This window comes from Anopheles marshallii, chromosome 3 (assembly GCF_943734725.1).
Source record: "Anopheles marshallii chromosome 3, idAnoMarsDA_429_01, whole genome shotgun sequence".
NCBI lineage: Eukaryota > Metazoa > Arthropoda > Insecta > Diptera > Culicidae > Anopheles > Anopheles marshallii.
The window spans coordinates 75,607,675-75,620,241 of NC_071327.1; the positions used below are offsets into that span (position 1 = coordinate 75,607,675).

Genomic DNA, 12,567 nt, shown 5'->3' on the forward strand with positions numbered 1-12,567 from the left:
TCCGAGCAAACATTACCCAGGAGCACACGTTTATGAGCGCAGAGTACGCGCGTAAAGGAAATTGGAAATAATGTAATACATTGTGCTGACTGGCTCGGGGGTGGTGCAGAAAAAACAACTGTCGAAACAATTGTAAGCCAATACGAAACAGCTTTCCACCCTCGCCCGATGGCCCGCTGCATTTGGGTCTTCGCGTCGGACACCAAAGAGCGGGAAGTGATAAAATCGAGTGAAAAAGTATCTTTCGGTACGTGTTGCGTTGTGTGTTGTTCGGTTCATAAATTGATTTTACGACCCGGGACCAAGTGGTGATACGAAATGATTACACCACCCCCTCGCTGTCGATGAAACGGAACGCAAACCTGGTGAAAAATATAACCCAACAGTGCATTGTTTGTTTTAATTATGCACAACGGTGGTGGTTGAAGGGGATAACGGGAAATTACAGCGATTCGTACCAAATAACGAGTTTTGATGTGTGGCACGATTCTTTCATACATTGATATGATCAGCAGCACAATCATGGTTCATGAAGAAACTCAGATCTTATCGGAATGTACCGAAATAATAAACAACGATTTGTGTGATGATAAGCGAGGAGCTGCAACAACCAGGTACGAAAAGGAAAATTAATGTACGATGTGAAGCGTAAAGCGAAGTAAAGCGAGATTAAATATTGAAAGCTACCAGGCGCCTCCATGGCATCACCATCGGCACCAGGCGGCCCCATTTGAAATTTTAAATTTATCAGAAAATCGTTGAAATAATAAACTAGCACGAAAAGTACAAACAAAGTAGAAAAATAGAAATTAATTCCACAGTTATTTTGTTTGATCCTGTTCTGTTTTCTTTCTCATTCTCTTGTCCAGTACGGAGGACGAGAACACAACTGTCCTTCAACAATGAAAGTGACTTTTGCGAAAGATAAAGTATAATGTGATGATAAAAATGGAGCATTTCCAAACTTGACGATAGCTTTACCGACAGTTTCGCCTTTATTCGTAACCGATACCAGTTCAATCTTCCTGGTGGAAAGGGCGATTAAGAAAAAAGGGAAGGAAAAGAACCGCTCGATTGCTGTGTCTTTTCCGCTGAGATGGTAAGTTCCATAAAGATGGAAAAAGAACAAAAGTGTCCACATGGTGTTTTCTCCCTAGCGGTCACGTCCGTATCAATTCGATCGAAGAAGTTTGATTGTGCTGTTTTCGTTTTGTTTCCTTAGTTTGTTACATTTCGCTGTCGTTCGTGTGTGTTTTCGGCTACCTATTCGAACGAGGGATTTCTTTGTACACATTCGGTTGCAAAAATTTACATTTTACCTGTGATCAATTTCTAGCAAACTCACACCGATACCTCTTCCGTGTATTTGGAACGATCGTTCAAATCGATAACGAGTCGCTTATCGGGGGATTTTTTCTTCTTGCTTCCACCCCCACCACCACCACCACTAGAACTACCCACCTCGGCACTCCCGCTGGCACCGCTACCTGCCTCTCCACCTTCGCCTCCAACGCCACCACCCTCTCCAGCAGCAGATGTTTCCGGTGTGTTGGCACTGTTATTCGTACTGTTGCTGTTTCCGCTACTACTGTGGCTGTTGTCATTGTTGTTTCGCTTATTAGTACCACTGCTTCTGCTACTGTTACAGCTACTGGTGCTACTATTACTACTATTGCATTTACTATTGATTGCTTCATCCGCACCGGAATTACTGACCGCGGGAACCTCCGGCCCACGGATGACGCTGCGTGATTGGTCCGCGGGTACATCTCGCGGTTCCGCCAGGCCACTGTCCGTAACCTCGTCATCACTGGCATGCCGTGGTCGGATGCGTCCATGGCCCACCGCACACCGGGACCGATTTTCAATTTCGAGATTCTGCAGCGCGGTCGTGAGCGCGTTCCGCATGAGAAAGTGCTCTTTCAGGCTATCTATCCTACTGCTGTTATTGGCGTACAATTTGTTAAACTTTTCTAGATTCACCGACCGGATCGTGGCCTCGTCCGTCGCGGGTGTTAGCTGGGCGAGGGTACCGGGCACCCCGCCACCCAACGATCGTTCCCCCGTCGGGCCCGTTTGTGTGGCATGGCTATCTACACTGTCACCGGCACTGCCCGTTAGCTGGTGCCGCTGGTGGTGCGGTTGGTGGTGATGTGGGGGTTGCTGCTGGTGCTGGTAGTGGTGCTGCTGATGTAGCAGATTATCACAAGATTCGAAAGCGTTTGTACTGAACTCACCGCACTCGCTGGTGCTGGAGGCACGCTGATGTTGGTGAGGATGGGAAGGCGCCTGATGATGATGCTGTTCCGAGTTCTGTTGCTGCTGCTGCTTCCGGTGTTCACCGACCGTGCTGGCACTGTTCGGTGCAACATACCCCAACCCGCTATCACCACCACCACCAACACCATTATTCCCACCGGCAAACTGACAGTTCAGCACCAGCTCCGAGGTGTGTTGTTTGGCTTTATGTAACGGCACCGCACCGTCCACGTCCGGTTTCCGCCGGCCGGCAACGGTGCTCGCGGAACCGGAACCGGATTTGTCGTTCACTCCACTTATCTTACAATTACAATTAACCGCACCGCTAGCACTGTTCAGCAGCACGGCACTGGTGGAATTATTTATCACACTATCGTTACGCCGATGTTGCTGTGGCTGCTGCTGCTGCTGCCGATTGCCGGTGGTACGGGTTGTGGAGCAGCAGCTACAGCTGCAGCAGCAATTATTGTTCCGTCCGCCCACATCCAGGTCCATCGAGCGCGAAAGCCCATCCCTACCGGCGTACGGTTCCTCGTCGCCCGAACCACTGCACATGCACTGCAGCTGCTGATGGTCGAGCCGGAAGTCACTGCCGTCGATCGAGCGGGCCCCCAGTTTGTGGCGTTCCCGGTCCGCTTCCTGCACACCGTCCGCATCGTCGGTGATGGTGATGCGCGTCTGTGAAGGCATCGGAACGATCGACCCATTTCCGGGTGCAGTCGTTACTGACCCGTTCGGGATCGTTGCCGTCGTGTTGGTGTTGGTGCTCTTGTCCATTCGTTGTATGGTGGTGGGAGTTGCTGCCAAGATGCCCGTTGTTCCCGACGCCATCGATAAGCCGTCCGGAGCACCCGTCATACCGGCGCTCTGGATGGCTTTCAGTGGGCTGGGCGCACCGATGGCGGGTGGTGGCCGAAGCGAGGTGGTACGGCAAGCCTCCATCAGACTAGCGACGGTCAGAATAGCCGCACCACGCTGTGGAATGCGCTCGTACAGCCGCTGCAGCTGGGTGTAAAGAAGCTTCAGCTCTTCCAGTGCTTCCGTTTCCGTCAGCCGGCCTTCATTGGCTGGAAAATATGGAGGAAAAGTGATAAGATTAGATAAACGGAAAAGGAGTGTAATTGTGAAAACAACCCCAATAGCTATAACGATGTGTACAATGAAGCTGATTGAAGGTAGTCATACATGAAGAGAAGTTGATGAGATAATCATAAAGGCGCGCGAACCATAACTATAATGAGGGTTAATTTCCGTTAGTGTTAATTAGTTTGTAGTAGTGATGGGAAATAGGCTCATTTTGCTAAAGCAAGATTGAACCAATGTCGGAAACCTAAGGAGTAAAGATTACTTTCGAACATTGCATTGAATCGACAGATCCGGTATCAGATGCAGTAATCTGGGGTACTGGTGTCACTTCACAGATGTTCCACGTGGTCCGGAACATTCCGGAACCTTGCAGTATGCTCCGGAGTACTTTGGAATAATAGGAGTAATCTGGAGCACTGGAGTCAAATCCAACATTTCTCTGTAGAAGTCGGAATAGAGCTCAGACTTCCCATCACTAGCACAGGCGAACAGTTGTTCAGTATTCATAGATTAATATCTAAAACAAGCTATCTATCAGTCTTACACACCGGCCGGAGGCTGAGCTTTCTTCTGCATAAAATAAACCAAAGAATAATGTTGTTTGTTAGGTAGAAATCCCCATATCAGACATATTTCACGTTACATTCGCTCAATAAACGATGCCATTTTTCACACGTCTAATCAATTTCGGGGACAAGCTAATATTCGCTCATATCAACCAACTCCATCTTCATCTTTCCGCGCACAAAGGCGGCACCCACTGGTATTTCCTCTGCACGGACGATAATGAAAATGGCTGATCGATCATTTGCCCCAACCGCGCGGCCCCTCCGTTCGTTCACGCATCGCATCCCAAAATACAGCACTAGTGCAGAATGTGATAACGATAATTCATTTCCTGAAGGATGTGTCTTAGGTGGTCCAATTTCGAGTGCTCATTCCCCGTTCCATGCCTGCATTCATCATCTGTGGCAGGGTACCGCCATTCGGAAGCGGGGCCCACTATCGATGGCCATGTAGTAAAGGGCACTTGATCACTGCCAGGCACGATAGAAAGCGGGTCAAAGTATAATTTCTCCTTCCCAACCGAGACAATCGAGTTCTGGGATAATTCGGGCAGGAAGGCGCACACACTATTCCTTTGCCCCGCACTGTGTGCAATAACCTTTCTGCCGAAAAGTGATTTATCGAAATTTGCCTCGAGCTCGTATGTAATTGGTTTGGTCCGTTATTTGCTCTGCCAAAGCTATAAAGTGGCGTCTGCAGTTGGACCGTGTCCGGTTGCTCGAGTGTACAACATGGCAAATGTGGGTAGAGAAGCATAAAAAAATGGAACAAGCTCAACCATACAAGGATGTGAAAAGGGAAAAGTGCTCTCATTGCTGTTCGATGTGAACAACGACGCAAACGGACGCAATTTGCTTGTCCGAATTTCAACCTCCCCTCGCACTGGCTCGCTCTTTCATTTCTGCTCGTTCTGTCCCATACTTTATACATTTCAACCCCTTTATCTGCTTCGTTCGTTGATCGTTCCTGTCCCTCCCGCAGTGATCATTGACAAATGGGAGCGTCGAGTTTTTCAACAGTTTTCCCGTACCGTATACCCGGTCGCCCGGTATCGAGAGGCCGAGATGTCAAATAGTTTCCCAAATTGAATTTAATGAAACGAAAACAATCTGGCATTCCGGGAAAGTGTGGCGTGCCAAGCGTTGTAAAGAGATTCGGTCCACCTTAACTTGCCAGCTGAGTCTCGTCTGCTCGGTTCAAGAATCGGCACACTGGCCGGAACTGCAGATGACCAGAATTGGATCTGAGAAGTGAAAACACCGAATCCCTCCCAATGTAGCCGACGGAAGAAAAATGTAAACTACTCTTTTTTTTGTACATGTACGTTCTACCGACCGTGTGTGATTTGTGTGCCCAATGAGTTCCATTAGTGCCCGTACACGCACTGTTTGTTTTAATTCCGGACCAGCTGTCTTACCTGATTGGACATCAAACGGTGGCACTGCATTGCCATTTACGGCATAGGTGACCGTTTAAAGCAAACAAGAAATAAAAGGCAAACTACCACTAACGACACACAGATTGTTGATACTGACCCATGTTGGCTCCGAGCTGAGCGGTAGACGTCGTGACGCTGCTAGCGTTTGCGAATGTTCGTCCGTGCGAGCGGCTAATAAATTTGGCACCGGACGGTTTGATGCCGAGCCCGGTTGGGTCGTCCTGATGTTTGCCACCACCCCGGAATACCAGGTATACCTGTGAACGAGTGGACATGGAACGGAAAAGAAAGAGAGTAATCATGAATGACATTCCAAGACGGGGACCGGTGGACGGGGCAATGGTAGAGAGCCGAGGTAGAGACGCTTCGAGCAGTTGGGGACGGTATTTACACGGAATCAAATTTGACAGTTCGGGTTGCTGGAAAAGGTGGAGAATTTACGCTTCCAAGAGTGTCTTGAGCATTGGATGGTTGAATTCCAGTTGAAGGTGGACCTTCCCAAAGGTGACACGCCTTGGATATGGCTTACTGAAAACTCCGTTTCGCTAACCGGAGAAAGTTGTAATAAGACATGGCTTACAGTTGATGAGAGGGAGCTAAAGAGATTTATCATGGCAACGGTATCAAAATAACTTAAAGGAGCTTCACCTTTGTTGAACTCGGTGTAGGACATTGACGTTGAGAAATGTGCAGTGAGCAATAAAATAAAAGAAAAACACTCTCCAAAAACCATACCATGTTATTGACGTTGAATTAATCAGCACGAGCTGTTTTGCAATCGAATGCAAACAACCGTCGGAGAATATCCTCGAGCACTGAGAGTTAACTTCGAAACAATTCCCGTGTTTCTCTCCCTCCCCTCTCCGATTGCCGGACGAAAATTGTCGTCAACGGTTGATGGTTGATGACTTAAGTTTCAATAAAATACCTCCAGGAAATTGTCAACCGCACTCGAAACGGCTAGGCTAGTGTTTGAAGGGGCTGAAGCCAAAAATAGTCGGAATCGGATAGAAACAGAAAACCCACGGAAAATGTCCTTGCCTGCGGCAGTTGGAAGCGTGAAGTGTCGGCAAACTTTGGCTATAGTGCCACCGTGTGTACTTTTCATTTACGGCGATGGGTTTTATTTACAGGATCGCTATCTCTAGAAGTGGCTCATTATCCCCCCCTTTTTTTTTGCTTTGCTTTTCTTGTCCCTTTTAGTTTTCTTACACTTTCTTCAAGCGCTGTAAAAATAGATCCATCCAACCGCCGATTACGGTGGCTGAATTCAGGGGGGTGGGGCTAGTCCGGGAGGATAAAACACACACACATCTACCCACTAAAAAAAGAGCCGAATAAAAATGGTTGAATTTTAAGCGGTCGCTTTTCTTTACCTACGCCACCTTTCAGCGCACAAGAGAGCTGACGAAAATGGACCAAGAATGTGTTTCGTTTCTGTTGAAGCCTTTTATATTTTTTTGGGTTGAAGAGCAATATCGTAAGAGCCGTTGACAGAGCGTGAAGAAAGCGGCTAACGATTGTTTGTCTTAACGATGGATACATTTGTTTTGTTTTTCTTTTCCGAGAGGTACGAAAGGTACACCACCACTTACACGTGCAAGAAAAGCAATCAAGCACTCTCGACAATCGAGGCGCACAAAAAAAAACCCGAGGATCAAGCGGCCGGTGTACGAAAAGCGAGCGAATGCGAAACTAATAAAACTGATGTGAAGGACCAGCACCATCACGGTGGGACAAACCGGTACCGGGCATGGAGTTTACGGGGCAGTTTGGGACACGGGGAGAGGGGGGGTTTCTTTTGTCTTACCTTGCTGCCAAAAATCAAAGCCAACAGTAGCGTGACCGTGAGCTGCGTGTGACAGAAAAATATGATGTACAATAAATCGGGATTAGCCGGTGACTGCAGGAACAACCTGGAACGAGACAAAGTGGTAGAGCGAAAAAAAAGGGGAGAGTGAAAACGACCATTCAGAATGTAACAGCGAGATGGAAGCAATTTTGCAGATTGTTGTTGAAAGGAAAAAAAACACACACAAACGAGCAGATCTGTGCTGATAAAACGAACGAAAGGAGGTTATGTGTGCATGCCGGTGCGGTCACTATGGCAAACTGCATCAGTTTAGAGTGAACATAAAAATAAACTCGTAGAAATGGCCGATAAAATGGCTATCTCTTCCGGCACGGAGTGGCATGGTGTTTTTACTGAAGCATAATGATCATCAACACTTCCACTTTGTGGATGAAACAGAACAATCTACCCTTCAGCGCGAAGGGTTCGTCTAAATATCTTCTAAATAAATGATAGTTTTTGTTACTCGTTCGGGAAGATAAATGACGCGCGATGCAATTCATACACGGTGAGCAGTCTGACGGTCATATGTTTGTGTCTGGAGATAGAACAAAGTGGAATGTATATTTCAAACTGCAGGCGTACTGATTCAGATCATCGCAATAAACATATAGTATTTTTTAAATATAATTCAAGATGCATCTTCTTCTTATCAGGTTCTACAATCGCCGCGTGATCTTGAACTGATGCAGGAGTCACGGTGCATTATCCCAGCTTTTCTGGCGGACGCATCAACAGCATCACTATGGACCTTTCATCACTCTATTTCAATTGGAGTCTACCACATCTTCTCTGTCCATATGCGGACGACCGGAAAGAATTTTACGGGCTGGGTTGTTCGGTGTCATTCTCATGACATGTTTAGTCCACCGGAGCCTGGCGAGTCTAATCCGCTGTAAGATCGTCGTAAAGCTCGTAGATCTCATCATTGTAGAGACTCTCCCATTGTCCTTCCACACAATAGGAATGGGACCGAACCAAACATCCTTCCGAGCATTTTCACCCTAACGTGGGTAAGAGGGTTTTGTCAGCTTTTGGACAAGTCCCTGTCTCAGAGGCGTATGTGAGTACTGGAACTGTATAAGCTGAATGTGGTTGTTTTGAGAATTGTTTTAATAAAAAAAATCTAATATTGTCAATGATGGCATTGTGTAACGTAAGTAAAAAATATTGTGGGATGTAAATCTTCCGGTGGCCCCACTCAAACCTACAGTTATCAAGTGATGGCTTTTCGTACAAGGTTTGTTCATTTCGCTGTACCAATTCTTTTTTCTCTTCCAATGAACAACGAACTAAAATTGTTTTTTTCCTACAATCTTCCCACATTTGTAATCCGGCGGTGGTTTCTTTTCGTTGCAGCATTATCTTCGTTGCACGAGGCGGGAAATAGTGCTGTGAAAAGCGACACCATTTGACACTCCAGCAGCAATCCATCGACGCTCGTAGAGGGCTTCAGGATATTTGAGCATGTTTCTTCATAACTCCCGCAGTGCCTGGCGGGAAGATTCAACAGCGGATCATGTTTTGCATAGTTTATGTCGCGGGAGGTCTCGCGACCTACGCCACATCATTTGCTGGTTCGAGGCGTAAGGACAAACGTCTTAATACGCGTTTTCTCAACACTCGGATAGCAAAAACCACAGAACAAAAAGGAAAACCCCCCGTACGCATTTGACCGCTGAATGGGATAAAAAGGCGGCGGCGCGTTGGCCATGTTTGACACCCGTCAGCTTTTGACTTGCTCTGCTACGAGCTGCCAGTACACGCGGTAGTGGAGATGGCTGGGAACGAGCGATTTATTATCCGGTGCGCGTCTTTTTTCCGTGATGCGCGTTCGTGTCGCTCTTCATTCCATCCCGCAACGGTCATCAAGCGGGGTTGATTTATTTTACACCATGTTTTGTTTTCGTCTGCTGGTGTGTTTGCCACTTCTGATGTTCCCTACTTGTGGGATGGTTTTGTATTTTCTTTCTTTTTGCAGATACAAAATGGAACATTTGCCGTCGTTCTCCATTTAGGGAGGAACAGAGTATTTCATCTCATCCTTCGGATGAGTGGGCATTTGAGTGGGGTTTTTTTTTGCCTCCTTCGTTTTGCTATCCCCCAAAGCAACATCATCATCTTCGCCACGTTCCATGGGTACGCGGGACACAAAGTTAAAAAGAAGGTCCGTGGCAGCAAGACATGACCAGAAAATGAAATCTATTTATTTTGACCAGCCAACGAGGCAACGGCCGGTCGTCATTCCTGAGGGTTTGGTTGCGTTAAGAGATGAATCGTCCACCGGGGATGTTGGGTGGAGTTGGTAGTGTGGCCTGACTTACGTCTAACCGTTGATGCATGAACCGTTCTCGAGTAGACTGATAATAGCGCGGTCAGTGCGGTTTCTTCTGAACATCTGCGAGCAGACAGGATGATATGGTTAGGGACCGCTTTCGACTTTTTACAGTCCGTTTTAAAGAAAAGAGGTCACATTATGGTTTCGAGGGAAGTTTTCATCAAATATGAGATGATTTACTTTTTCGTCTTGAGTGCTTCGCAGGAATTGAGAATCAGTTTTTCTTTGCGCTCGCCTTTAGTTTGAATGGTTAAGTATTTAGAGATAGGATCTTATTTGTAAAAAAATATTTATTTCCAGTTCTAATTGAATAGTTCCTGCTTTTAAAAATTTGTTAGCAGTATTTATGAATTAAAGATAAGTATAAACATTTTATGAATCTTCATTTTTAAAAAAGATTACGTGAAAAATAAGTGTTTTCCTCAAAAGAGCACTCAGGGATCAATCAATCCCGTTACCCTCGTCAGTAACGCTGGATGTTAATTGAAAATCTATACACTGTGAATAATTTCCCATCATCCATCGAGCAAAAAGAAAGACAAAAACTTCAACAGCTTAACGGATTCAACAACAAATCCTACTGATAGAAGAAAACATTCCCTACTATACGCTCCTCACTAGACGCGGAAGAAGGCAAATGGCATCAAAAGGCTGGGCAACATTTTCTCCCATAAATACTTGCTCGCCTTGAATATCAATGATGCCCCTTATTTGCATAGCGACAGGACGCCTTCGTTGACCGGGCATCTACTTGAACTGGCCATTAGCCGAAAACCTAGAAGAAGGGAGTGCCGGAGCGACAGTCTGGAGCGGGCTGGATTGGAATGGCGGTGGAGTAGTAGCCAAGAATGGACATTAAAAACCCATCATGCAAAAGGAAGAACCGTTGAAGCCACGGGAGCTGCTGTAGCCCCGGTTTTCCAATCCATAAATCCAACACATGCACACATCGATAAGCGAGCGAATTTGTGTGTGCGTTGAAAGAGCGAAAGATAACAAAAAGATCAACGTGCTAGGAAAAACGGCTACATCCCATGCCTTCGATCGTGTGATGGATTTTCTATTTCTCTTTCCAGCAGCGGAATGGATGATGATGCATACCAACTACACGTTAAGCACCGACCATATTCAAATGCTGCTTCGGAATGCATTAAAGAATGTGCTGCTGCCGTTCGTGTGAGCCAAAAAACAAATGACTCCGCCTGCGCCGGTAGCGTGGATGGCGGTGGACTGTTTCATTGTGGCAATCTGTTTCCCGCACAGCACCGGCATGGGAAACCGTAATGCATGTGTGAGGTTGAGCAGGAAATAGCTTTTCGAGTACGGTGAACACTTGCACACTGTCTGGAGCATTATGGACCGGGTGAAAATGAACCGTATGCAAGTAACAAGTTGTACAACATGCCGGGAAACGGAACGATAGTGCAACAAAGAGGGAGAAAAAGCGGCTTTCCCAGTCGAACGAGTTCAATGACAAGTGAGGTGTTTAAGGATAATAATTTCCATATTAAAATATTCATTTGCTTCCGACAGATGAACAACCATACTTTTGCAGTCAACCTGTGACAAGCGCAGTGTCGATTGTGGACCATACCCCACATCCGGGGCGGTTCAATCGGAAACGGCATGTATAATTAATCTTCACAAACGGTGCTGTTTGTGATCATTTCTTGTTGTGGCTGCGTGGAAAAAGGGCAGAAAACAGGTACGGGAAAGCAGTTAAAATTATTCATTTTAATTAGGCAACTGTGCGTATGTGCTGGACAGGGGACGTCCGCATATTAAAATTTAATCGAGATTTACTGGGCAGCAGTTTTACTGTTTTATCGATATTGCGTGTCAATTATGGCGAAATGTCATTAGTAATACGTCTTTTAGGGAATTGCATTCACTGTCACAGTGCAGACGCCATCTGTTGGAAAGTTATTAAACTAATAGACTTAACGATTTTTTAGTGAGTTACTGGATTACCAATAAGGGCTTAGGTACTCTTATACCATTCTTTGAGCATGACAAAACTGCTTGAACCCAAACGGAAGCATCAGAAACACGTTAAACTAGGGCAATGCATGCAGTATGGAAACAACAATCAGCAAACCGCACCACATAATTCATTTGTGGGACGAACGTACAATGGCGAAACACATTCATTAAAGGATGATACTCACATTGACACATTCAGGAAGCACGTCAGTAGAAATTCGTTGTAGATCGCCATCGATATGAAGCGGCTTTCGTTAAACTCGGACGGTGCCTTCCGTACCATGATGCAGAGCCGGACACCCCAGGCCAGAAACAGGACCTCCACTGCACGGTCCACGGTCAGCATTGTTGTAGTTAGCGGGCAACCATAGTTCGGTTTTTGTGGTCCATATATTTTCCACCGTGGTACCATCGCACATCCGGAAGTAAACACGCACGCACGGAGCAGACGATAAAAGATATTCGAAAAAGAAAGGATCCACCATGAAACGAAAGGATAGAAAGTTAGCGTTTGGGAAGTTTGGATGTTTTTGCCGCTACACTGGGGCGGGGTATAATATACTATTTACAACAAAGTGCAGAGTTTGCTTTATGATGCGGACATGGATGCAGTACCGTGCGCGGACCAGGGACCAGTTCGCCGTTCGCCGTGGTAAACACATTTTTCTGCTGGACCACCGTACGGTGCGCTCGATAAAACATATACACGTTACAATTTAATAAACAAAACACAAAAAAAGCACAACAAAAAACTTTCCACAACACACCGTACGCCCTTTGTTGTTTTATGAAACGGAATCTGACCCGCGTTTCGGGCTGACTTATAAATCTCATCGGTGGATAAAAAACACGTGCAGAGATAGTGAAAAGATAGTGTAGTGAAGCGAGTTGAAATAAACTTTGTTAACTTTATGTTTTTGTCTTGAAACAGATTCTTCGGCAGATTGTTTCTTTGCAAGTTTGACACAATTTATGAAAGCTGAACTTGATCCTGTAGAAGCCTTGGAGCTTCATGTAATTTTTTTTTCCCGACGAGGGTTTCTC

At 46.1% G+C, this 12,567-nt stretch overlaps 1 protein-coding gene across 1 annotated transcript in view; it reads right to left on the reverse strand.

Annotated features, from left to right (window-relative positions):
- Positions 1 to 1,341: 1,341 nt before the first annotated feature.
- Positions 1,342 to 12,567, reverse strand: part of LOC128711556 (uncharacterized) — a 42,581-nt gene continuing 31,355 nt past the window's right edge. The window contains exons 10-13 of the mRNA XM_053806437.1: positions 11,709 to 11,847; positions 7,161 to 7,266; positions 5,448 to 5,607; positions 1,342 to 3,326 (exon numbers count right to left, since the gene is read on the reverse strand). Of these exons, the coding sequence (XP_053662412.1) occupies positions 1,342 to 3,326; positions 5,448 to 5,607; positions 7,161 to 7,266; positions 11,709 to 11,847 (2,390 nt within the window). The remainder of the gene's footprint in view (positions 3,327 to 5,447; positions 5,608 to 7,160; positions 7,267 to 11,708; positions 11,848 to 12,567) is intronic.